This window comes from Thalia democratica, chromosome 6 (assembly GCF_965202585.1).
Source record: "Thalia democratica chromosome 6, ktThaDemo2.hap1.1, whole genome shotgun sequence".
Lineage (NCBI taxonomy): Eukaryota > Metazoa > Chordata > Thaliacea > Salpida > Salpidae > Thalia > Thalia democratica.
Genome location: NC_139170.1, coordinates 44,004,776 through 44,032,508, shown reverse-complemented (window position 1 = coordinate 44,032,508; position 27,733 = coordinate 44,004,776). Strand labels below are relative to the sequence as shown.

Below are 27,733 nucleotides of genomic sequence, written 5' to 3'. Positions count from 1 at the left end.
TTAAAAGTTATGTATGTATAAAGTTATAATAGTTTTTTAATTGTTTTGACTTTAACCTTTAAACTTTTAAAGTTTAAACTTTGTTGCTAAATTAAACTATTTTTGTTTAACACATGAGTATAACTTTCAACAAAAACAGTCTTGTTTATCAACACATTGGTTTAAAAGTATTCTAAAATAACTTCTTAAAAACTTGTTATATGTATAGATGAAACTTTTGCTTAAACCACTTAACGTTTTCATTATTACAAAATTATTGTGATTTTCAGATAAAAACTACAGCTTTAAACCTAATTTAAAAATTCCTTCTAAAACAGAAACTATGCCAGTTGACGCAACTTCATATGTTTTTGATTTAATGAATTTTTTTTTTTGTAAAAGAAATCACACAGTTTAAAATAACAATAATTTTTTCATAATTAAAATGTTTCAAAGTTTTCTTCAATAAGTAGTTTGATTAATTTTATTATTTGAAAAAAATATTTTTTCACTTTTTTTGTCGTTCTCCTAGTAAACTTTCACAGATTATGTTATTTTTCGTAAAAATTTAAGAAATATATATATAAATAGTATTTCATCAACATCGGTGCGCATTTGCAATTACGCACCGAATCAGTATATTGAGTAATAACATGTACTTTCCTAACTTGTCACTAATTGGTATTCAAAATTTCGTTTAACTTTTTGAATACTAAATAAACATAGTTGAAAAAAGGCAAATTAAGCAGAAAAAATAAACTATAAGAATAAAGATATTACATTATTTTTTAAATTTTTCTTTTTTTGGGTGGCACGCATGCGCCAGTGTCCCTCCCCACGCTACGCCCCTGATAAATACTAAAAAAAACCTTAATATTAGTACTTTATAATTAAGCAAAAATGAACATTTTTGCACAATACAAAAATAAAACATTTTAAAATATCTTTAGAAAACTTTAGCCGACGTATTTTACAAAAACACTCTCTTTCATTAGTTAACTTCATTGGGATGTGTTTCGTTATTAAATTTTTATACTTAACATCTACTAAACGTTGTCAAGCTGTTATATTACAACAATATGTTATATTTTTCTAATTATTATATTTTAACATAAAATTAAAACAAAAAACAATTTGTTTTATTCATATTTCAAAAACGAACTATTTTGTTATATAAAAACGTACTGAGCAAAAACTTAAATTTAATCATTTTACGATTTATTAAAGCTGTATTACTTAAAACAATAGTTCGAATCAAATCAAAGCATTTTGATAGAAACTTATTTTTTACTGTTTACTATAATATATATATTAAGCGTAAGTATAGTTCTTAAAATGTAGACAAACAAAGTACTAATGATGACCTATTTGGCCTATTTAGTTGTCCACAACTTCATCTTAAAAACTTCAACAATACCTAAAAAACAATGTTTGATTTATAAAACAGATTCTCGTAAAAATTGCGATAAACAGCTATTTACAAACAAAAACTACTTGCTACAAATTTAGATGTTTGAAACATTTTTTTACATTTAGTGTTACTCATAATGATCTTATTTATTAGTTTTTGCTTAAAGTATTTGCAACATTGTTAATTTTACTAGCAGTAGCTTTTTGCTTGTTAACTTTTTTTTGCCGCTCCTACAGTGATATCATTAACAAGGATCGCAAACTTCCGCTATTTTAAATATAAATTTATAAAAACATGCTTTTACATATATATTTGTAGAAACAGGTATAAAGTTTATATATCTTTCTTAATTTTCTCAAATTGGTTTAAATTATAGTGGAAACAAAACTATGGTAGTTTTATGTACAAAAATACATTAACTAAACTAGATAAGTTTCGACTAACTAGATTACTTGAGTATAATTTTATAATAAGTTTGTGTTCGGTAATAACATATTAAACTTTAAAAGAATTATAAACTTCAAAATTTTATCACTAAGAAGTCACTTTTTACGACCTTGTTGACTTAGAGTAGACGACTAAGAAAATAAATTTGATATAGTTACTTTATATCTGTAGCAAAGGTCTTTGATTTAGTTTCAAAAGTATGTGAAGTATTTTTTTAACAGTTTTTAAAAACATTAATTTTAAGTACCTACTATGTAAATAATTTTTTGGTTATAACTTGCTAATCCGATAATAAATTTTTACTATGAATTCAATATCGATTAAAAACAATTTATTCGAAATCATAATTAAACTATACTAATTTTAATGGCCTACTGTATCTACTATCCTAATATTCAGATTAAATAAAAATTGTACTGTAAGAATTAAAAAAGACTGCACAAGATCAATTTTGAAGGAAAATTATTAAAAAGTGTTATTTTTTTTATCCACTTATTTGAAGAAGACATTATTTTTACTACAAAAAAGTTATTAAATACTAAGTTTTTCAAAGTTAAAACTCCATTCGCTAAAACAGTATAGAAAACTTGTTTTGGTTTAAAACATATTTTTATTTAGATACTTAAACTAGTTCAAAGTACTTTCACTACTGTAACTTATTACTTATCAGTGTTTTTTTTTGTTTTAATTAGTTTTGTGACTTCAATCTTAGGTCATTAATTTATAGAAGCTCAAGTTTGAAACTAATTTATAACATAAACATTAACAAGCTTAAAACAAGTTTTTACTTAAATGCTTTTTAACTTATAAGAAAAAAATTGATACGCTAAAAGTAATAAGTTTTAAGCTTTTTTGTTTTTGATTTTATATTTGGGGAAAAACACTTGTTTCTGCAGGTGTTTTATAATTAGATTTTTTGTATATTTTCTTCTTAAAGTTATTTAGCTTTATAATTTGAATTAAGAAACTTTTGTTTCTGTTATTAAAGCTTGAAACTAAATTAAATTTATGCTGGAATAAAAAAATCAGTAAACACTTCGGACCATTATCTAGTAAAAAATAAAACAAAAAAACCTTGTCGTTTAAATTTAAAAGTTGTAAAAATTAAAAAAGAAACTTAAAAAAAAACTTATATTTATAATCTCACATTGAAAAATGTTTTATCAAGTCTTCTTTAAGATTTATAAATTTAGTCCGTTTTAGATTGCGATTGGGCAACATTTAGTCCGCAAAGTGTTTTTAAGCTTGATAATAACTTGTGCATTACAAATAAACTAGAGTTTTTTATAAAAAACATTTTTATTTGATGTTTATTTTTACTAATGCTAATTAAAACATTCACTCAATTAAAATTTATTGTTAAGTATTATAGTATTTATTCAAAAGACGCCTCAAACAATAAAATGTTTTATTGCGAGTCCGGTCCTTGTTAGACATTTTCTGTAAGTCTGTCCCAGCGACAAAAAATGTTTACCATCCCTTCTCTTTAAATAATAAAAGTATTTTGATTTTTTTGCTTAAAATTGCATCAACAAAACTATGTAGAAAGTATGCGTAGCAGTCGTAATTTTGTTACGCTTTAGTTTGGTAACATTCAAAAAATGTTAATGTTATTTTCAATCATACCAAAATTACTTTTTATAAATTTTTACAGATAAAAAGTATACAAACTATCGTTGCGTTTGTTGTAGAACTTACTTTTTATAAAACATTTTTTTAGATTTACAAACTAGGCATAAATCATTAAAAATACCAAGTACAAGGTTATGAGTACATATTAATAGTTTTTATACAGAAAACTAGAAAAATTAGAATAAACAACAACTTAATTTTTCTATGTGAGTATAAAAGTAAAAGTTTAAATTTATTAAAAACACAGCTAAGCTTATTTTTAAAAGTCAATAAACAAGTTTTATAGACAATTAAACAACAATCGAGCGATCGCCTATTCACGTTTTAATACCGAAATTGGCTTTATGCAGCTAAAACAAACATCAAGCTGTGTTTAACAATAGCTGCAAGCTCGGTCAAAACAATTTCAAATCATTTCATTGGTCGTTGGTGTGGCCTGACTCTTTGAAGTATTGTTTTCAAATGTGTTTAATTTTAGTAATTGTTTATTTGATGAGCTAACTAAACAAAAAATTGTGCCTATTCACTATAATTTAAAACTAACTTTTATATATAAAAGCTAATCGAAAAATTTTGAAAACACAAGTAGTCGATTCGGCGATCTAAAGAACTAAAAATATGGAATATATTTTAGTAAGATTCGTAGCAATGTTGTTCAAAAATACATTTAAAAGTATTTAGTCTAAAACTAACTGTTAAACTTTCAAAAAAAGTTTCATTAGTATAACTAGTATTTAAAAAATTTTTTTTTAGACTAAAACTGTTTTTTTTTTTGGTTTATTTCATTGAGTACGTTTCGAAATATTTACTTATTTTAGATAGGTTTTATAACTTGTCTTATAATGAAATTAACACTGACATTACTGGCGGTTTTTGCCACTTGTACCCAGGCACGCTTCTTGTTTGAACAGGAGTGGAACTCATGGAAGGATTATCACGGTTTGTAATCAGTTTTATCATTTATAAATAAAACGATTTTTTAGAATAATACATACAACAAGCTCTTTTAGAAATCTGTTACGAATTTTTTGCACGGTTAATGCTTTAATTTTTAAGTTATATATATTTATACATATATGTATATATATATATAGAAAATAAGGTGTTTATTTAAACTTAATCACTTTCTTCAGAGCCCGCTTGAAGGACTTTTAAATAATTTATTAGGAAAATGCAATTTTAAAAAATTAATCATTTTCAAAATCGCATTTTCCCAATGAAATATATATATATATATTATATGTATAAACAACTACTAGTAAAGCTTCAAATTTAACGAAAGGTGTTGTACTTGTTATTACTACCCAACATTGTCCATTATATTTATGCAATATTGAGTGCTGTTTTTACAAAGGTTTTTTATCGTAAGTCCATTACATTTATTTTGTTCTCACCATCCTCTTCTTCAATCCACACAGGCAAACAGTACTCCTGCGGCGACGAGGAGGCGAGGAGGCAGGAAATCTGGCAGCAGAACCTCGTTTACGTGACGCGTCACAACATGGAGGCGGCGCAGGGAAGACACACGTACACGTTGGACATGAACAAGTACGCAGACCTGGTTAGTGTGACGTCATAATGTTAGTACGAAGTAGTTATTAAAAATAAAAATAAATTGTTAAGGTGTATAAATTAGATACAATACGTTAATCGGTTCATTCAGAAAGTAACAAAGCATGTTTAAATACGGTTAATCAACTGTTTAAAATATTTTGTTATTAATTGAAGTTTAAAAGATTTATTAATCATATAAAAGTCGTAACAACTACAGATAAACAGGCTAACTTGAAAGTATATTGTAAAAAATTCTATGGAAACATAGATTCTTGAAAAAGTTATATGCAGACGAAAACGGCTACTATTTTTAAACACTAGCTATTTCCTATTATGACGTCACAGAACACTGAGGAATGGAGCCAGATGTTGCTGGGCACCAAAACTCGTTCTCGGGGCGAAGGTTTCTGCAGCAACGTGTACTTGAGGGACGGCAAGGACATGTCCACCCCGAAAAAGGTCAATTGGGCGGCCGAGGGGTACGTCACACCCGTGAAAGATCAGGGACAGTGCGGATCCTGCTGGGCTTTCAGTACTGTTAGTTTTATTTATTTGTAAAAATAGAAAACTGTAAAATTGGTTTTTCTTTTAAAAACTTGTGCTTTATGTTAAAAAAATGTTTTTTTTTCAATTGAATTTACTTTTCTTGTTTGATTTTTTTGTTTAATGTTTCATACATATAGTGGCAATGATAAAGCTTTTTTTGCGGTAATAAACAGGACATTTTAAAAACATAAATAAGTTGTTATATATAAATCTAAACCACAATTTCTATCTTTACTTAAAAATAACAGATACCATACGACACATTGAAAAGTTAACAACTTGGTAGATATCACTTAGATTTGTAGTTTAAAAAAAGTTACTGTTAATTTTTATATGAAAACTTAGATATTAAAACTTTAGATGTTAAAAAGCATTAAAAAAAATTTTTAAGTCAATCGGAATAATATTTTGCTTTATCTACAGACTGGTTCTCTTGAAGGACAACATTTCAAGAAAACAGGAAATCTTTTATCTTTGTCAGAACAGCAACTAGTTGACTGCTCAGCCGATGAAGGTAGTTTGGATAAAATTAAATAGTATTTATTGATAACACGCTTTTAAGCTTTATTATTAACATTAGTGACCAGATGTGATCTGTTTCACAATTTAGTTACCACAAAAAGAACATATAACAACTATTTCGTTGAATTGTTGTTTAATACAATAACATAAGTAAAACATGAACGTGTTGTATTCATAAAGCACAAATTAATACCTAATCAGTTTACAAACAAAGCACAAACACACATTTACTATTGATAGTTATTTTGAAACTAACAACAACATACAACCAGGCAACTTGGGATGTTTCGGAGGCATGATGGATGATGCATTCAAATACATCAAGTTGAACGGAATTGAAAGCGAAGAAGAATACCCGTACAATGCTGTGGTATGTTATTCTATAAGTGTTTCAAAGATGATGTAAAGTTTGAGCGTGAGCTAGTAGATATAAAAAATGTTTATATTTGAACTTCTTTTGTTCTACAAAACAATAAACAAACAAAAAATGCTTTAAATGTTTTAGTTGGTCATTTTGATATTCTAATGAAGAAACTAGAGAGCCTATGCCTAAAAGCTAAACTTTTTTAAAATTAGCATTATTCAAAAATGTTTTCAATTATAAACTTATTTGCTAACTATAGTTTTATTCTTAAACACTAATACGCAATGCGACTTATACTTAAATATGGTGTATATAAAGTTACTATTTGATCAAACAGAACGGTCAATGCGTGTATGACGTAACAAAGGTGGTTGCCAACCTGACGGGGTGCGTGGATATTCCTGAGGGTTCTGAGTCAGACCTGCAGGATGCCGTTGCCAAGGTGGGACCCATATCCGTTGCCATCGACGCTTCCCACATTTCATTCCAATTGTACGCTGGAGGTTTGTATGAAAAATTGTGAAACTGAGCAATTTTTAAAGCAGAAGTGTTCCTCTAACTACTTTTTAAATATTAAAGTAAAAAAAAAGATTATGTGTGCTGAAAGTAGCTAAAAAATTTCAAGTAAAAGAACAAGGACTGGTTACTCAAATCAGATTTATAATTTAAAACAAAATTGATGCTGATTACAGTTTGACAAAGAAAATAAACCAAAATTTAAAGTTCTTGTGAAGAGTTTGATACCCGATTTAAATTTTGGGTAACAAGCCTGTTTAAAAAAAATCAAAAAGTAATCTTTGGATATTTGGAGTGAAACCTAAACTTACTAAGTTTAACTTAAAGGTGTGTACTACGAAGAAAGCTGCAGCACAATTCAACTTGACCACGGTGTGCTTGTTGTTGGTTATGATACTGATGAAAAAAGCGGGAAAAACTTTTGGATTGTCAAGAACAGGTGAGATAAATCTGAAAACTGAGTATATGTAGTTTTATAGTTTTAGAAATATATTAGGACTTGTTGTGTTAAAAACATAAAGCGATTAACAACAAAAAACTATCAAGAAGTAAAAATATAAAAGGTTTTTCATATCTGTAAATTCCTAATAAAATAATTTTTTCACAGTTGGGGATCATCCTGGGGTGAGAAGGGATACATCAAGATGTCACGTGATATGCAGAACAACTGCGGCATCGCCACCCAAGCGTCATACCCGCTTGTTTAAATCATTGTGACGTCGTAATTACTTGGTTGGTTTTTCAGTTTATTGCTAGACTGTAAAAACATCAATTAAGTTTATTGTAAAACTAATCAAATCTATTTAGGATTTATCTAACTACAATTCTAATAAATATTTATATCGAGTTTACTTTTTGAATAAAGTATGAAAAAAAGTTTTCACGTTTTTGTAATTAGTAAAACAATATTATACTTTTTTGAATTAAAATTTTCTTAAAAGAGCTTTTATAAAAGTCTACTCAGCTTTTTGTTCGGTTTGCTAATCACTTAGTTATTTTTTAATACCTCTAATAAAAAGTTAAAGTTTTAAACATATTGTTTAGTTTTATTAAACAAGCATTTTTATAACTTTTTTATTGTTAATAAATTAAAATTTGATTTTAAAACATAATTTTTTAGTTTTATTTATTTTAGTGTAAGATACAAAGTTTCATTAGAAGTTAGTTAAATTGTTTTTAAGAACACAATTATCAAAAAACTTATTTTAATAACTCTTACTTCGTTGACTAATAAAAATAGTTTTTCAAAAAGGTTGAAGATAGTAATTTTTCAGGTGTACATCAATAAACGATTAAATGAATCTACAATGAACTTTCAATGGTTTCAAACATATTTAGACTGTGTTATAAACCTACTGAGTTTTTTACAATGTTTTTTTAATTCGTGTATAAATAAAGTTATCCAACAGCGTTTGTTTATTGCTATTATTATCTAAAGCGTACGCATTTTAAGTTCAATTGCGTGGAAAAAATATAACATAATGCAAAATATTAAAACATTTACATTATTTGTAATGGACAAGTGTTTTTGACAGTTAACTATTAACTGTTAACTGACGACCTAGTTACAAATTGGGTTCAGTCTGAAAGGTTCAAAACCTGCCTGAGACACTTTTTTATGAATTTAAAAATGAGCTGTATTAGAAATAACTAATATTGTTTTCAATTGTTAAAGCTTTGAGTGTAAATTTACTTAAAAACAAAACCTATTTAGATTAAGTTCAATACTCCAGGTTGAAGCATTTTTACTACTAGCTCAGCATATTTTATGAGATGAGAAACCTTTTAAAAGTAAAACTTAGGAAAATACTTTTCAAGTAATAAAAGTTTTCAAAACGAATTTTTGACTATTTTTTAATATTTTATTTGTTTTTTAAAGTGGGGTAGCACGTACTTTTTTTTTTAGAAATACAGTTTTATTTAATTTTTTTTTAATAAAGATTTTTATAAATGATGGTATGTCTATCAAAAAAAAAGCTTTAACAAATGTAAGTATGAAATATTAGTTCTAGAATGTTTAAATTACTTTTTAATTCACTTATTAATACAATTGCAAATTCATAAACAGTAGTGTCTGTCTAAATAATCTCAAGATTAAAAATAGGTAAAATGAAAAAAAGCAATTGATTCAGGTAGAAAATAGTGTAAATAGATATTAATTATTAGCTAAAAGTTGGTTATATAACAAAACAAGTTATAAGTTTAAACGAGTACTAACAAGTTTTAATCAGATAATTTCAATTAAAATTGAAAATAGTGTTTGTGTTAACATTTGGTTAAAACTTAAAGAAAAAATAAATTATGCCTTAGATCAAATAACTAAGAAACTAAAAAAGTGATTTTTTTAATTTTTAGATAGTGCTAGTGAATATTAGCAATTGGTAAGTAAATATTTAAGTTTGAAACACAAGTTAAAAGAATTTGATTTAACAACTAAAATTACAATTTTTACTAACAAAAGTATACTGGATTAAACATTAGTATAATTAAAGTATATTTTAGGATAAAACAATGTAAAGTAATGTATATTAAATGATAAATTAAATTAAATGGTAAAATATTATTGTTTTGATGTAGTCGCTGAACAGTTGAAATGACGTGGTTAGTTTTTAGTGAAAGAAAAAATCGAAGCTATAAAAGCTGAAAAAAATATCATGTTAAAAGACGTGCAAGAATTTGCTGTAATAATAAAGAATATATATATACACAGTTAATAAGTTAGTAGTTAGACTATAAAAACTGTATAATTTTGTTATATATGTTATAAATTAATAAATATACTTTTATACCAACAACATATTACTAAAACTATTAAATATTACTAAAACGTACTAAACCTAAGTTTTTAAATGCAGTTTTATTCACGGTTAAATAAAAAGTTTAAAAACAAATATTAGATCCAATATTAATTATGTTAGTTTAGATACAAAAAGTAATAAAAAATAATAACCAGTTTACATTACATTAACATTGACATATTTATCAAAAGAAAAATTTAGTCAACGAATGTTAAAAAACTTAAAAAACATTTTATGTTATGTGTGAAATTTATTTTGAAGTATATACATTTATTTTTAATTTTGCTCAAATCAGAAAAAATGAAGCCATACTTACTAATATTTATTTTTAATTATTAAGATTTTATTTATAATGTTTTTATATTGAATTAGATCGTAAATAACGGTATATTACAGACTTAGCTTCGAAAATTATAAAACTAATGATGCCGAAAAAGTCCGTTTTGTAAACAACTTGTTAAAGTTTGACATTAGTAATAGTTTAATTGGCTTTTATAATCTTATATTTTAGATAATTTACACAAGTGTTAAGGACTATTACTTAGTTGAGTACAAGTACTTAATATCTACATATCATTAAGAAATCTAAGCAAGCTAAGGTTATAAATGTGATGCTGTGGTATTATTTTTTTCATTAGTTTATTATTCAATGCAATTGTTTTAATGTTTAAGGTTTTATACAGAGATTTACAGGTTAATACTCATACCAGAATACATTATTAACTGAACAAAACTTTGAGTATTTGTAAACTTTTTAATACAGATATTTCTAGACATTTTATATTGTAATTAGTTGTGTAAACAGTAGTTATAACATTTGTATTTTGTTTTGTAAAATGTTTAAAAAAACTTGTTAGAGATTAATAATTGTAGTAGCTTTATTAGCTTCCCTGATTTTTATAAAATTTATATAGAGTGTAATGTAATTATCAGTTACATTAATATAAAATATTTATTAACTGGTTAAACACAGAAACCCTAAATTATTTAAACTTAAAAGAAGTAGAAAATATTTATTAATATTTTCTATTTTATTTGAATTCCAATTAATTTTCTTTATAATTTTTTTTATATATATCTACAGCTTAATACTTAAACTTGAACACTATAAGTTTTAATAGGAATTTAGCTAAAATAGATTTCTTTACAATATAACTAGCTGAGAAAATAAACAGTTATAATATTAATTTTCTTATAGTTATAAAAATTTATAAATCGGTTTTTATTTAAATAAAGGTGTCATAATTAAATTAAATAAAATAAGTATTCTTAATGTCAAATTTAACTTAACATTTTCAAATCTTCACTTTTAAATTAATAACATTATATTTTTGCAGCTCTTTCTAGTCCCGTTGAATTCGTCATGTCAGGTGAAAACCAACTGAAATCTGATGAAAGTTTTGAAAGTGAAAACAATGTGGCTGTTGAAAACGATCCAGTTATACAAAATGTCACCAGCAACCCAGGTTCTGCATCCGATGATGAAAACAAATCATTGGAGAACAGTGACCCGAAAACTAGTGCCCTGCCTTCTGTTGCCAGAAACAATCTAATTGAAAGTAATGAGTTAGAGAACGCTGAAACTAAAAAATCTCGTAAACAAGTACGATCTGGACGATTGATTAAATACAAACTATTAAGAAATAAAAAGTTAATTTTGGAAAAAGAAATAGATAGTTATATAGATTTTCAAATTTTATATGTTCGTGGTGAGACTACATTAACTTTTATTAAATTTACTCACGGTTCTGTTGAAAAGAACAAGTTAGAAATTTCCAAGATAGAAAAACAAATTGAAAGTATATGGTTTGAAATTTTCAAAGATAAACATCAGGAAATTAAATCAACAACTTCTAGTGCTGATAATATCCCTTCTGAAGATGCTGAGCCATCGACTAGTAGCAGTCCAGAATCCTCTGCTAGTTTTCAAACTAAACCGATTTCCTATGCAAAGTTGAACAAGACAGTAGTTGAGGTGGACTCTTTGAATATGTCACGGTATGCTAAGCCATCTGAAAATGGTCACTGTTCCAAGAGTTCTTGTGCGAACGAAAATTCTTCTCAGGAAACACCACCAGCAGTTGGAACTGGAAGTCCGACTAAAGTTGATGATCAAAACACTAGCTGTGTTACCGGTGAAGTTTTACCACTAAGGCTGATCGGTAAACGTTTTTCTGATGTTGCAGCTTCAAAACCACCCAATAAAAAGAAAACTAATTACAAGATTGTTGGTCAAGAAGTGGTCGCATTAAACTTTGAAAAGGAATTTACTTTCTACCTGAGACTCGCTTTGTCCGTTGTTCTAGCTGTATTCGTTTAAACTGTTAATAAGGTTTTTCGCAGTTTTAGTTCTTCCGATTATATTTGTAACAGTGATTGTAATTTTGATTTTGGAGGTTTTCAACAAAAAGTGATTAAGTGCATCCTTAATTCAAATTCAACTAATTTTTCGGATTATCTTTCTTAAGTTATCTGATTTACAGCATTTTTGTTTAACATTCTGTTTTACTATGTCGTGCTAAGTTAAAGTTTTCTTGTTTATTTAGTTTTCAATAGCTATTTTCTGTTAATAAATTTATTGAATAGAACAAACCAAGTCCATTTTATTGTATTGTAATTAGGTAAATAATTATATACTTAATTTTATACACAATGCATCAGTACAACGAACAAGTGTAATAATTAGTTATTCAAATAAGCTCAAAAATAAATTAATCCGATATTTATAACAAAGTCAACCAACATCTAGTAAAAAAACTAGTAAAATAATTATCAACATGGTAGAAAGTTAAACAAAGTTGAAGGGTTTATAATGAAAAGAACTCACAGATTTCACATACACTTAGTATTTTCTCTCATAATATTTGGTTTCATCTGATACTTTTAAATAAATGGTTCTTTATAAGTTGATAAGCTAGAAAATTGAAGTTATTAATTGATGTTATTATCTTAATAAGTCTAAAACTTCCGTTATAATTAAGAGTAGATTTATAAATAATTCGCAAATCGGTCCAGGACACAAGTCAATTGTTTTTACTAGTGATTTTTCCCCTGCATCAGTAGATACAAAAATAAATTAACGATAGTTTAAAAATCTACCAGTTTATTGCAACTTTTGTTCAAATTAATTTCGGACAACCGTCCTTCATCAGTGAACTTTAAAACTAGCAGAATTTTAATTAATAAAGTATGTAAGTAGTACGGTAACCCTAAGGAGTTGTGATTATGTTATTTTATCGATCAACCTTCATTGTAAGTAGAAAATAATGCTAGGTTTTATAATATTAAAACTTCGTAAAATTTACGGAATTTTATTCAGAGCTGTATATCTAATATAATTTATTATTATTGTATCGAAATAAAGGTAAGTTAAGAAGTTCCATTTCTGTATTCTAAATACTTTCTACACAATTTAGAAAGTTTCAAAAAGGCACACTCTTTATTTATGAGTCTAATAGTTGTGCTTGCCATCAAGATTTATTAACGCACTATTTTTAGATAACAATGAAATTAACGACATGTTTTTTGGTATTAAAAATGACTAAGGAAATACTAATATTTTAGTATTGTGTGGAATAAAAACTTCTGCTCGGTTTACTATTACACTTACAAAACTACATTTATACATTTTTGTAATAGAACTATTGTAAAAAATTAATCATAACATTAATATCTTACGGTAAAGTTTTTTAACTAAAAAGATTATTAGAAGATTAGGGTGTTTTTAAAGTATACTTCCTTTTGTATTTAAAACTTTACTCTGAAATTAAAAAATATTTTAAATTTATTTTCTTATTAAAATATTACTAACGGTAGTTATATAAAACTACAATAGGTACTTGTTACAAACTTTATTAAAAATTTAAATATTTGCGACAAAAAAAAACAACTTCTAAGTAATTATACGACATTGAAAGTTTTAAAAAGTAACTATAAGAGAAAGTACTTGTCTGCAAAAAATAAAAGTGAAGTTAGAGGACGGAAAACAATTTTGGGAAATTTTTCATTCAGTTAGCGCAGAAAGTTAAATTAGGCAAAAAAAAATAACAGCTATAACTACCAATTAGAAAATTTACAGAAACTACGGTAGATAAAAAAGCTACTGAAATCGTCTATAAAAAAATTTATAGAATTTTTTAGTTAAAGAAGACAATAAAAATAGAACTAAAACGTTAAAAAGCTAAAAAAGTACAAAAATAAAATAAACACAGTGCTAAAAACGGTTTGAAAAGGTGAAAGTAATGTAAAAAGTAAAAAAAGATATGTTAGTTGAGGTCAACTTTATCACAGCCTGAAAGCTAGTATCGACAGCTTCGTTAATTAGTGTTTCGTGACGTCATATTACAGATGTAGTGACGTAATAAATCCTTTAATATAGACGTAAAATATCCACAGTAAAAAAACACACAGCGTAAAAAATACAGTCTTCAGAAAAACAATTCGTTAAATTGAAACTTAGAACAACTAAAAGTATTTTAAACAAGCTAATTTCAAAGTAGTTCTTTCGACAAGCAAGACATGTAAGATTTTGATTCTAGTAAGCAGCCCTCGCTTGTACAATGAATAACTTTTACTTTGTTTTTGTTCAGTGTCTCCTTCTCCTAATTTCTTGACTCAACTGCTCTTTCAAGGTGTCTGCCTGTAAAAAAAATATTTGTTTAAAAACAGATTTTATTTACAAACTACGTGATATATAAATAAAGTTTTATATAATATCTAAGCTTATAAAAAAAAAACTCTTCATTAATGGTTTTGAAAAGCTATAAGAAAGAATAAACAACAGCACATAACTTATTTTGTGAAGTAAACAATAAAAGTAATCAACTAATGTGACGTCACAACTTACTTGTTCTTCCAGTCCCTTGACGCGCTGCCGGTGAGCTCTCTCGCGCGCCTCAAGTGTTCGTTCCGACTGAATCTGAGCCGTCCTCAGCCTCTCGATCTCCAGTTCCGACTCCTGCCGGTGCCTGGTGGTGATTTCGATCAGCCTCTTGGCGTTCGCCTGCTCTGTGTCCGACAACTGCTGCTGCATCACCTGTTAAAAGGTTTGTTGGTGTTATGTGGTTGAATATGAATTTTATCTAGCTTCATTTTATTTTTTGTGGTTTTTAGACATATTTACGTGTTATTGAAGGTATTTAACCATTAAATGTCATTAACTTTAAAGTATTTTAAGATAAAAAGTTTGAATAAAATTAACTCAATAGCTGAAACTACTTGATTGATTTGTTAGATAACAAATCAAAATTAAATATTATTACTTGTATAGTCTTTCTAGCATCTTCTAATTCACATTCAAGGTCTCTGCAAGATCTATCCAAAACTCCTCTGTCCTTAACAAGTCTCATCGACTCCTCTTCAGTCTTCAATCGTTCTCTCTCAACCTTTTAGAATTGTTTATAATAAAATTTTAAATAAAATTAACTCGAAGCTAATTATATAGTAAAAGTAACACAATCGAAAAGATTATTTATCTGACCAATTAGACTTTTAGGCATTAACTTTAATTAACAACTCGTTAAAAGCATATCTAAAAACGTAATTTTTCTAGTATTGTATAAATTTTATGACAAAATGAATAAAAATGTATTTGTAATTTATTTTGAAACAATCTATTTCAATCAGCTTTTCTTTATAGTAAGGAATATAAAATTAAATCAAAATATACCACTAAACATACACACTTGACAACATTAAATTTAAAAAACGCAAAGTACCCTAATTTAAACACTTTGTAAAGTATCTTTGACGTGTTTACAAACTTTATCAAGTGTCTTCTGCAGCGCGTTCTTGTCCTTCTCCAGTCTGACTGCTCCCCTCTGAGTTTCTCTCTTCTCGCTGTCCAGCTGTGCGATCGCCCTCTGAAGTCCCGTGATCCTCTCCTGCAAGATCCTCTTCTCCTCCTGCAATTTCTGGATCCTCACTAATGCCGACTGTTCCGCTTCCTGGCGCTTGTCGCAAACCTTCAAGTATTGTAGCTGTCTTCCACAACAAATTTAAGATAATTTACAAAAGTAAACAAGTCAAAAAATAAATTATAAAAGTAAATCAAACGTCATGTTTAGCCGTAGTTATTTTAAAAATTTTAAATTCAAATCATACAAAAACTGTACAAAAACAATTTAAAATTGTTCCAACCTGCTGCAGATCCTTCAGTTGAGTCTCGACCTCGGTCCTCCGCACCTCGCAGTCCTTCAGCTCGTGGACAGTCGAACGCAGCCTCTCGCTCAGTTGCGCGTTCTGCTTCTTCAGCTCCTGCGCCTGCTGCCTGTTCGACTGCAGCCTCTCCTGCAGCACCCTCCTGTCGTGCTCCGAAGCGGTGAGCATCTTCTGTTCGACCTGTTCGCCTGCTGCAAAACTTCGGGATTTTCAAGAACAGGTAAGATAAATCTGAAAAATGAGTGTATGTATTTTTAACAATAACAAATTATACAGTATCCTTCTTTTATTACATTACTGAACGAAACTGTGTAATTTGTTATTATTATTTATTCCAGTGAACCTGTTGAGCTAGGATCTTTTGTTAAAAACGTTTAAACTTATATTGTGAAAAGTTATATGTAGTTTTATAATTTTGGAAGAAATTAAGACTTATTCTATTAAAAACATAAAGTGATTAACAATAAAGAGGTATAAAATGTAAAAATATAAAAGGTTTTTATAAGTGCAAAGTCCAATTTAAACAATTTCTAAGTTGGAGATCATCTTGAGGTGAGAAGGAATACATCAAGATGTCACGTGATATGCAAAACAACTGCGGTATCGCCACTCAAGCATCATACCCGCTTGTTTAAATCATTGTGATGTCATATTAACTCGGTTAGTGTTTAGTTTATTGATAAACTGTAAAAAAACATTTAAGTCTATTGTAAAACTAATCAAATCTATTTAGAATCTATTTAACTATCATTCTAATAAATATTTTCTTTCGTTTACTTTTTGAAAAAAGTGTAATAAAATTTTTAACATTTTTTGTTATTAGTAAAATATTTTGTACTTTATTGAGACAAAAATTATTTTAAAAGAGTTTTTATAAAAGTCTACTTAGCTTTTTGTTTGGTTTTCTTAGGTAGTGTTTGATACCTCTAGTAAAAAAATAAAGTTTCAAACATGTTAAATAGCTTTATTAAACAATCATTTTTGTGGCTTTTTTGTTTTTAATAAATGATAACTTGTAGTTAAAACATGATTTTTTAGTTTTATTTTTTTTAGTTCTAAGACACAAAGTTTCATTAGAAATTAGTTAAATCATTTTTAAGAACAAAATTACTGAAAAACTTATTTTAATAACTTTTATTTAATTGACTAACTAAAATAGTTTTATTAGAAGCTTGACGAAAGTAATATTTCAGGTGTACATGAACAAACGATTAAATGAATCTACAATGAACTTTCAATGGCTTCAAACATATTTTGACTTTTTTTTAAACCTATCAAGTTTTTTACAATGTTTTTTTTAATTCTTGTGCAAATAAAACTATCCAATAAAGTTTGTATATTGTTATTATTTTTATTGAGCTTTTCAAAATCATTTAAGTAAAACTTATACTATACAAAAAAACCTAAACATTTTTAGTTCAGTTACGTGGAAAAAATAAAACATAATTTAAAATATTAAAAAATTTACATAACTTATAATGGCCAAGTTTTTAGGCGATTAAATATAAACCTAATTGGTTTTAGTTAGAAAGGTTCAATACCTGCCGAAGACGCTTTTTTATGAATTTTTATGCATTATTTTTAGAAATTAGCTGAAATAGAAATACCGAATATTGTTTTCTACTGTTGAAACTTTGAATATAAACTTACTTGAAAACAAAACCGATAAACATTAAGTTCAATATTCAAGATTTAAGCATTTTAACTCCTGGCTCGACATATATTATGATATGAGAAAATTTAGAAAAAATAAAACTAAGGAAAATACTTGTCAATTAATAAAAGATTTTAATAAAAAAATTTGACTATTTTTTAATATTTTGTTTGATTTGCAAACTGAGGTAGCACATACTTGACTTTTTTAGAAAAACAGTTTTATTTAAAAATGTTTTCAATAATGACTTTTATAAATGATTGAAATGTCTATTAAAGTGTTAAAACGATTGTTTGGTAGAACATAAACAAATGTATACATTTGAAATATTATTTTAAAATATTTATTACACTTTTTAGTTTACTTATCAATATAATTTTAAATTTATAAACAGTAGTGTCTCGCTAAAAAATCACAAGAATATAAATAAATAGAATGGAAAAAAAAAACTATTGATTCATGCAAAAATTAGTAGTAGACATTAATTATTGGCTAAAAGTTTAATATAAAACAAAACAAGTTAAAAGTTTAAAACAAGTTCTAAAAAGTTTTAATCAAGTATATCAATTAAAATTGCAGATAGTGTTTGTGATTGAATTTGGTTAAAACTTTAAGAAAAAATAAATTATAGGTTAGAGAAAAGATTTAAAAATACTAAAAACTAAACAGCTGAGTTTTATATATATATATTTTTTGATAGTGCTAACAATTGGTAAATAAATACTTAAGAATGAAACGAAGGTTAAAAATATTTGATTTAACTGTTAAAATTACAAATTTAGTTATTAAACATTTATAGAATTAAACATAAGTATACTTAAAGTATATTTTAGAACAAAACAATGTAAAGTATTATATGTTGAATTCTGAATAAAGTTAAATGTTTAAACATTATTGTTTTGATGTCGTGGCTAAATAGCTTTAAATTGATATGTTAGTTTTTAGTAAAATATAAAACCAAAGCTAGAATATTGAACAAATAAATCATGTCAAAAGACGTGCAATAATCTGCTTTAATATAAAAAATAAACACAGTTAATAAGTATATTTTGACTATAAAAACTGTATAATTTGGTTATTAATGTTATAACTAAATAAATATATATTTTTACAAACAATAATAGTTAAATATAACTAAAAAATGAATTAAACCTTAGTTTTTAAATGCGATTAAATTAAATGTTTATTAAAAAATATTAGATTAATTGTTAATTGCCTGTTAGTTTAGATATAAAGAATTATAACTAAATAATGATCAGCTTACATCATACTAACATTAACACATTTATAAAAATAATAAATTAATCAACGACTGTTGAAAATTTTCAAAATTTATTTATGCTATGTGTGAAACTCATTCAAAAAAATATACATTAGTTTAAGTTTTGACATGCAGTTTTGCTCAGGTCCGGAGAAATGAAGTCATACTTACTAATGTTTATTTATGAATTTAAATTTTTTATTTAATATGTTGTATAGTTAGTACTTAGTAAATTAGATCGTAATTAACGATATATTTTAGACTTAGCTTCGAAGGTTATAAGACTAATGATTCCGAAAATGTCCACTTTGTTAAAATCTTATTAGAGTTTCATGTTAATAGTAGTTTATTTGTTTTTATAATTAAATTTATTAGGTAATTTCCACAAGTGTTAATTAATTATTACCTTGTTGAGTACAAGTAATTAACATCTACATATATTAAGAAAGCTAACCAAACAAAGGTTATAAATATTATGTAATAGCATCATGTTATTTCGATATTTTTTTATTTAATGCAATGTGATTATGTTTTAAGATTTCAGGCATAAATTTAGTTTTTTTTTTTACCATAAAAAAGAAAAAATAAATAAATTCAAAATTTACAGGTTAATATTCATTCCTGAGCATTTATTTTAATTAACAAAATTTTGAATGTCTATAAGCTTTTCAACAAAGAAGTCTCTTAATATTATGTATTGTAATTAATTGTAAAAATATTAGTTTTTTTTTTTAATATATGTTTAAAAAACTTGTTAGTTTAAATAGTAGTGTTAATTTTATTATCTTCCCTGGTTTTTTTTTTTATCAATTTAGAGTGTAATGTAATTATTAGTTAGATTAATATAAAGTATATTTTAGCTTGTTGAATAAATAAACTAAATAGTTCAAAAGCTTAAAAATATTGATAAAGTTTACAAATATTTGTCATTTTATTTTAGTTTCAATAATATTTCATGTAGATTATTTTACATATGTTTACAGCTTAGTACTTAAACTTTAATACTGATAGTTTTCATAGGAATTTTGCAAAAATAGACTTCTTTACATTGTAGCTTGTTGTAAAATTTACAGTTTTTAAAGACGTTAATTTTCTTATAGTCATAAAAATTGGATTTTACTCAGTAAAAGGCCTCATATTCAAGTTGAGCAAATAAATTTAACCATTGATTTCAAATTTTTAATTTTTTAAAGTTATAACATTTTTTTTACAGCTCTTTGTAGTCAAGTTGAAGTCGTCATGTCAGGTGAAAACCAACTGAAATCTGCTGAAAGTTTTGAAAGTGAAAATAATGTGGCTGTTGAAAACGATCCAGTTGTACAAAATGTCACCAGCAACCCAAGTCCTACATCCGTTGATGAAAACAAATCATTTGAGAATAGTGATCCGCAAACTAGTGCCCTACCTTCTAATGCCGGAGACAATCCAATTAACAACAACTATTCAGAGACTGCCAGATCAGGAGATCCTGAGAGTAATAAACCACTGAAAGCTGAAACTAAGAAATTCGTTAAAGTTGTAACAGCTGGTAGATCGCTTGAAGGCTCACCAGATATGTCAGAATTGAAAAGGAAAAAGTTAAAGTTGGAAAAGCAAATAAAAAAATCTATGAATGCTGCAAAACGTCATGGTAAGATTGATTCAGTTCGTTTTAAAAATAAAAAAATTAATCTTGCCAAAACAGAAGCTAATATTAAAATGATTCAGTTGGATATTGCTGAAGAAAAACTTAATTTTAAAAAAACTTCTAGCCCTGTTAATATCCCTTCGACTAGTAGAAATCGGAACTTCCTTCCTGTTTTTCGTTCTAAACCGGTTGATCTATCCACTAAAGCTGGTATACACCGTCAACGGAGAGCGGTAGTTTTAGAAATGAACAAGAAAATAAATGAGATTGACACATTAGATTTTTCACGACTTGTGAAAAACATCTCATCTGATGAAGGTCACAGTTCCAAGAGTTCTTATGTGACCGAAAACTCTTCTCCGGAAACAACACCCGCAGTTGGAAGTCCGACTAAAGTTGATGATCAAAACACCAGCCGTGTTACCGGTGAAGTTTTACCACCATGGCTGATCGATGAACGCTTTTCTGATGTTGCAGCTTCAAATTCTCCCATAAAAAAAGCAAACCAACACAAGGTTCCTAAGCAACTAATGGTATCAGACTTCGAAAGTAAATTTACTTTTTACCTAAGACTCGCTTTGTCCGTTGTTCTAGCTGTATTTGTTTATACTGTTAATAAGGTTTTTCGCGGTTTTTGTACTACCGATTGTATTAGTAATAGTGATTGTAGCTTTGATTTTGGAGGTTTTCAACAAGAAGTGATTGAGTGTGTCCTTAAATCAAATGCAACTAATTTTTTGGATGATTTTTCTTAAGTTATTTTGTTTACAGCATTTTTGTTTAAAAACTTTATTCTGTTTTACTATGTCGTGCTAAGTTAAAAGTTATCTTGTTTATTTTGTTTTTAATAACTATTTTTTGTTAATAAAATTTATAGTACAAACCAACTTTATGCTATTAAATGAAAATTTAAAAAGTAGAAAAATATTTAGTATACTATTTTTCAAATTTTTCACATACGCTAAAGTACAAATACAATCATAAAGTTAAGTATGTCATTTAGTCAAACTAACTTGAATAAAATTTAATCGGGTTATTTTCTTTGCTATTCTTATCATATACGTTTATCATATTAAATAATGTTTTATGCATGATAATTATAAATGGTTAATGAAAAGAACTAGCAGGTTTTTTTTATCTATATTTAGTATTTTTATTTTGTTTTTAGTTGTTTAATTTGATGCATACAAATAAACAGCTCTTTTCATGTTAAATAAGCTAAAGAAAGTGAGGCTATTTCAAATTTAAGGTTAAAGTTTTATCTAAATTCTTGTCAAATAAAAGGGGTATTGCAGTACTTAATCTAAGTTAAGAATTTACGTAACTATACAACTTTTTAAAATTAGAGGTATTTACTTATTTTTATAATGTTTAGAAAATGGTTTATTTGTCTTACTTTCTTTCTACAAAACAAGTTTTTCCTAATATAGTTTTTTAATGTGATATGGATATTTTGTAGCCTTCATATGTAGGTACCTTTAATACTAAACTTAACTTATACTAAATAATGATACTAATAATACTTAAGCTACTCTATATAAAACTAGGCATGACATGAGTTAACATATTTTATATAAAGAACAATTGCAAACACTAACAAATATATAAAGAACATCAAATTTAGAAAACACTTTAAATGTGGTCAAAACCTTTACACAAGATTTAATCTAGCAAGAATATACTTTAAGAATGTATGAAACAAAATACAATTTAACTACTTAGAATGTAAATAAGGAATACTTATAAAAATAATACTAATCAAAAAACACTTTATATAAAACAAGAAAACAATATAAATGTCTATTCTTCATTATCACGTTTACTGCAGCAGGCTGTGGCTAGAATCTCCCCATCTATCTGTTGTATCAGCTTATATATAACATTCCCTAACTCAATGTTGCATCAGGGTTTCTTTCTGCACTTTATTTTCTCTTTTTGTCAACTGTATTAAACTTGCATCAGTATAAAACTTAACCTTGCGAGCTCTCTCTTAACGCTTGGATGAACTTTTAGCTCAAAACTTCCAACCAAATCTAAACAGTAATCAAGTGCAACTTGATATCCTGTTACACTTCCTCTTCTCCACTGTTGAAAGAGAATCGTCACTCTACTTCTCCTCTGCCTTTTTGTTGGAAGATAAAAAACACCCTTTCTTCATGAACAAATAAAATTTACACATTTAAAAATTTGAATTGGTCTCAAAACTACTCATGTTTTCCATACAAGATTTAAAGCAAATTAGAAAATAAAACAATTAAACTATTTTTAACAAATGGTAATTTAGATCTTAATTTTTTATACTTTTGATAATCAAAAAAAAAAAAAAGTTAATGTTTTTTACTAGCTTCAACAATTTGTTTAACTTCAAAAACAATATTAAACATGAGTCACATTCTACTATAAAGATTGCAGTATTGAAAAACAGGTAAATTACAAAAATACAAAAAAACCACTCAAATGTCATGCCTATGCAAACCCCTATAATACAAACTCCAAAAATTTTCAGCATGTTACTGGTCTTTGCTGTCTTAGTTATTTATAAATATTTTCTTTTTTTATCGTGCTATTAAGATTTAAGAGCCTTAGATAAATCTAATATCACTCACTTTCAAATAAAATTGGTCACCACTTTTAAGACTTATTTAAACTTATACCTTATTAGTTTTTTTTATTTTGACTTTCTGACTAAAATTTGTCAGATCAACTTTGACTTTTTGGACAATAATTATGTCAGTTACATTTTGACTTTTTGTACTAAATTTTGTTAGACCTACTTTGACTGTTTGGAATAATATTTTGTCAGTTCAATTTTGACTTTTTGTTCATAATTTTGTCACAACTACTTTGACTTTTTGGACAATAATTTTGTCAGTGCAGTTTTGACTTTTTGTTCATAATTTTGTCACAACTACTTTGACTTTTTGGACAACAATTTTGTCAGTGCAGTTTTGACTTTTTGTTCATAATTTTGTCACAACTACTTTGACTTTTTGGACAATAATTTTGTCAGTGCAGTTTTGACTTTGTTGACTCAAAATTTATCAGTTCTACTTTGAGTTTTTGGACTAAACTTTGTCAGTTCTACTTTGCCTTTTTGGACAATAATTTAGTCAGTTCAATTTTGATTTATTAGTTTTCCTAACCCCCTATTCATTCTGGTTATAGGTACAAACTCAAAGGCTTTTAAATGGGCATATGGTAAATGTAAGTATTGCTTCTTAAAAATTAAATGCACAATTTGTTGTAAAATTTCTCTAAATCTGCTACTAAATAAAATGCAGTATATAAAAAAAATAACAAAAATATAGGAATGTGAGATATAATTGTTATAAATACTGCTTTCAAAATAAAAGGTAATACACTAATAAAACTTATTTGGGTAAAATAGTGACTTGGTAATATTTAACTGTTATTTAAAAGACTGGTTATTCTTTAAACGAGGACGCCAATTGTAGCCTACAGATGTAGGTACCTTTAATACTAAACTTAACTTATACTAAATAATGATATTAATAATACTTAGGCTACTCTATATAAAACTAGGCATGACATGAGTTAACATATTTTATATAAAGAACAATTGCAAACACTAACAAATATATAAAGAACATCAAATTTAGAAAACACTTTAAATGTGGTCAAAACCTTTACACAAGATTTAATCTAGCAAGAATATACTTTAAGAATGTATGAAACAAAATACAATTTAACTACTTAGAATGTAAATAAGGAATACTTATAAAAATAATACTAATCAAAAAACACTTTATATAAAACAAGAAAACAATATAAATGTCTATTCTTCATTATCACGTTTACTGCAGCAGGCTGTGGCTAGAATCTCCCCATCTATCTGTTGTATCAGCTTTTATATAACATTCCCTAACTCAATGTTGCATCAGGGTTTCTTTCTGCACTTTATTTTCTCTTTTTGTCAACTGTATTAAACTTGCATCAGTATAAAACTTAACCTTGCGAGCTCTCTCTTAACGCTTGGATGAACTTTTAGCTCAAAACTTCCAACCAAATCTAAACAGTAATCAAGTGCAACTTGATATCCTGTTACACTTCCTCTTCTCCACTGTTGAAAGAGAATCGTCACTTTATTAGAAGAAGATAGTGTAATGAATACGTGCATTATTCATTATTCAAAGTTGAGCTCAGAGAATATTTTGAGTTTGACACGCTTCATTGCACCAGCCAATGAGAATCATCTGACGTGTTTCAAACTAATTCTGATGCAACTAAATATCAGAAAATGACAGTCAGTGTATTTGTAAGCAGTTGGTGAGTTGGTGTGCAGCTGGAAGCAACAACATATTGAACTTGATTTGTGATTGTGTATTGTAAGTATTGTTTTGTGTTAAAAGTGAATATTTTAACTGGTATTTAATTGTTTTAATATTTAAGCCAGGTTTATAGTTAATAGTTTATTCTTTTACAGTTTCTTCTTTACTAAAAGTTTTATTTAATTTTTAGTTTATTGTTTAAAGTCTTTTAAAGAGATTTAAATAGATTGTAGTTTCTAAAAAGTTTGTCATAGTAATTTATAGTTTTGTATATGCTATTATTTCTTGTTTTGTTTTATATAAAGAGTCATCACTTAAAACTGTCTGTTTGATTTATATAAAATAGCCTAGATTAGCTTTAAGTGTTTTATATATATTTTCCACTGATAATTACAAATTAGCACTTATAAATAAGTTATAGTACTATGTCCAACTTAGAGAATATTAATGATAAGTTGCCTGCAGCGGGTCCTGAAAATAAGCCTGTTAGAAGGTCACCCCGCTTGCAGGAAAAGTCTGAACAAAAAGGTCAGGCTGACTATCTGCCCACAGTAAGTCACTCTGACCAAACTGAGGCTTTAGATGTTGGGTCACCAACATCGGTAGCCCACAATGGCGTCCTCGGAAGTAGTGAGAACTACCAATCCTTTAACCAACAGTTAAATAAGTCAGAGTTTGAGGAAAATAAGATACAAAACACTTGTAATAAAATTGGGCCCTACAGAATTGAAAATGAAAGTAAGGTAAGCACCAATAGGCAGCAGCAGGCTTTAGATTATGAAAGTGCACTAGAAGTGGAAGACTTGGAGATAGAGAAACTCACAAAGCTAGTAGCCCAAGCTAAAATTTTAGAAAAGAAGGCCATCTTAAAAAAGGAATTAAATTCTATTTATAATAGATTAGATGAAGGTCAAAACAAATTCCAAAGTAAGATAAGTTATAGTGACAGCAGTCCTGTATATACTTCTTCCAACACTGTAGGGGCTACACATAACATCAGTCTGAAACAAAGGACTTTAGAGAACTGCAAACTTTTTCCCCAGATTGAAGCCATAAGGGACCCTGTTATTGAGTTAAGATTTTTTGAGGATAGGTGTAGTACTTATGGCATCACTGATGATACAGAAAAGTTTGAAATTCTTCAAAGAATCTGGCCGCGTGCTGACATAATAGACTTTGTTGAAGCTTATGATGAGGACCGAACATACTACAATTTGTTTAAATTTTTAGAAGGCAAAGGCAGTAAGTTGCCTCGAATCTTAGGTGTGAGCCCATCATGGTCGGGACCAGTAAAATTTCAAAACTTGTTTCTGTCAGCCAAACAATGGGCAAGAGCAGCTGAGGAAGACAGAATTAAATATTTTATGTATGTACATGCCCCAGATAATCTGAAAAAGAAAATTAAAGAATGTTTTGGGCTTGGTTATAATGAGTTCTTAAGACGGGCTGAATCAATATGCAACATTGAAGAACAGAAAGTTTGTGAACAAGTCAAAAATATTTCATATGAACCTCACAAACCATACTATGGTAGGTACAGAAATAAGAGTCACAATAATGTAGGTTGGCAGCAAAATCAAAATTTTTTTTATAATAACCACAGTAGTAACCACCCTAATCAAGAGTACTATAGGCTGGGAGACAACCAATGTAGAAATAATGACAGAAACCACTATGACAACAAACAAAATGAAGGCTATCAAAACCAAAATACTTCACCACATGAAGGTAATAACAGAACAGTAAAACACTGTAAATTTGCAATGACTAAAATTAATTCAGTACATTCAACCAGAAAGGCACAAAAATTTAAACCTAAAGCTCCCAGAAAAATTACAGCATATGGAGTAACAGGCCGAGTTGTGTGGTTTAATGTTAAAAAGGGCTATGGATTCATTCATTGTGATAATAAGGACAGTGATGTTTTTGTTCATCACACTGAAATTAGTAAAAACAACCCGAACAAGTTTATAAGGTCACTTGCACAAGGTGAGGCTGTTCAATTTAATGTTGTAATGAGTAAAAGAAATTTACCACAGGCTGTGAATGTAACAGGTCCTAATAACAAACCAGTTAAAGGTTCCAAATATGCCCAAGACAGGTGGCCAAGCTATAACCAGAGGTTTAACAGGCAACAGAGGCCTCAACTAAAATGTCATTTTGTCAGTGATTGTAAAGTAAGAGACAAACAGCAGAGAGAAGAGCAAAACAGTTGTAAGGTAAAACACAACCACCAATTAACCCATAAGGTTGAAGTAACTGATGATAGACAATTTTCAAAAGAAAGCACCCATACTAATTCTCAAAATGATTTATTAAAAGTTAACTCTACAGGCTATCAACCTAATAGCAATAAAAATGAACAGGTTAAACCTCAGAGTGAGATTCTGAAATTAATTTCAGAAAAAGATGAGTTGATTAAAGAAGGTCTAAAAATTGAAGAACATGTTGAAAATATTAAACTTAAAATTGACAAATTAAGAAATAAAGTTTTAGAAAGGCTGACTTAAAGTTCTTTGTATTCTAGGGTTAAGTTAGGCATGACAGTTGAGTGATGATTCTGTATGACTAAACATATGTTTTTTTTTTTTGTGAAAAAATTTTGATTCTAATACCAATTGATACTATATTGCCAAAGATTTTTTTTGAGTTTAAAATTTTGATTAAGAGTTGTTTATCTATTTATAGTAAAAATAATATTTGGAATTGTAACTGTAAATTTATTGATATTTCATTTTATTTATTGTGCAATACTATTATGTTGACACCATTTTTTTATTTTACCATGTTGTCTAAGATTTTTTTTACTGAGTTAGTTATTCTGATAAAATTTATGTTATTATATAAAATTTTTTTATTATGTGAAAACCAAATACTTAATTTTTCTCTCTCCTATTAATATTCTACTTAAGTTTGATTTTTAAATTAGTTCATGACTATTTTGAATTTATTTGTTCTTTACACTGTTCCTTTT

At 27.2% G+C, this 27,733-nt stretch overlaps 2 protein-coding genes across 2 annotated transcripts; one reads left to right on the top strand and one right to left on the bottom strand.

The window, feature by feature from the left end:
• The first annotated feature begins 4,311 nt into the window (after positions 1 to 4,311).
• Positions 4,312 to 7,678, top strand: LOC145839113 (digestive cysteine proteinase 2-like). The gene is made up of 8 exons (XM_082946723.1): positions 4,312 to 4,408; positions 4,888 to 5,030; positions 5,369 to 5,560; positions 5,993 to 6,083; positions 6,364 to 6,461; positions 6,793 to 6,958; positions 7,299 to 7,410; positions 7,579 to 7,678. Exons 1-8 carry the CDS (start codon positions 4,312 to 4,314, stop codon positions 7,676 to 7,678), a joined length of 999 nt encoding a protein of 332 aa, XP_082802849.1.
• Positions 7,679 to 14,354: 6,676 nt separating this feature from the next.
• LOC145839112 (uncharacterized) lies at positions 14,355 to 16,096 on the bottom strand. The gene is made up of 5 exons (XM_082946722.1): positions 15,908 to 16,096; positions 15,532 to 15,732; positions 15,031 to 15,153; positions 14,612 to 14,804; positions 14,355 to 14,404 (listed from the first exon to the last, which is right to left on the bottom strand). Exons 1-5 carry the CDS (start codon positions 16,094 to 16,096, stop codon positions 14,355 to 14,357), a joined length of 756 nt encoding a protein of 251 aa, XP_082802848.1.
• Positions 16,097 to 27,733: the final 11,637 nt, after the last annotated feature.

Excerpts from the sequence above, each read along its gene's own strand:
- LOC145839113 (XM_082946723.1), top strand. The coding sequence starts at position 4,312 with ATGAAATTAACACTGACATTACTGGCGGTTTTTGCCACTTGTACCCAG. Across the intron at positions 4,409-4,887 it reads CTCATGGAAGGATTATCACG|GCAAACAGTACTCCTGCGGC; the intron begins GTTTGTAATCAG and ends CAATCCACACAG. Across the intron at positions 6,084-6,363 it reads TGACTGCTCAGCCGATGAAG|GCAACTTGGGATGTTTCGGA; the intron begins GTAGTTTGGATA and ends ACATACAACCAG.
- LOC145839112 (XM_082946722.1), bottom strand. The coding sequence starts at position 16,096 with ATGCTCACCGCTTCGGAGCACGACAGGAGGGTGCTGCAGGAGAGGCTG. Across the intron at positions 15,733-15,907 it reads AACTGAAGGATCTGCAGCAG|GTTTGCGACAAGCGCCAGGA; the intron begins GTTGGAACAATT and ends CAATACTTGAAG. Across the intron at positions 14,805-15,030 it reads ATGCTAGAAAGACTATACAA|GTGATGCAGCAGCAGTTGTC; the intron begins GTAATAATATTT and ends ACCTTTTAACAG.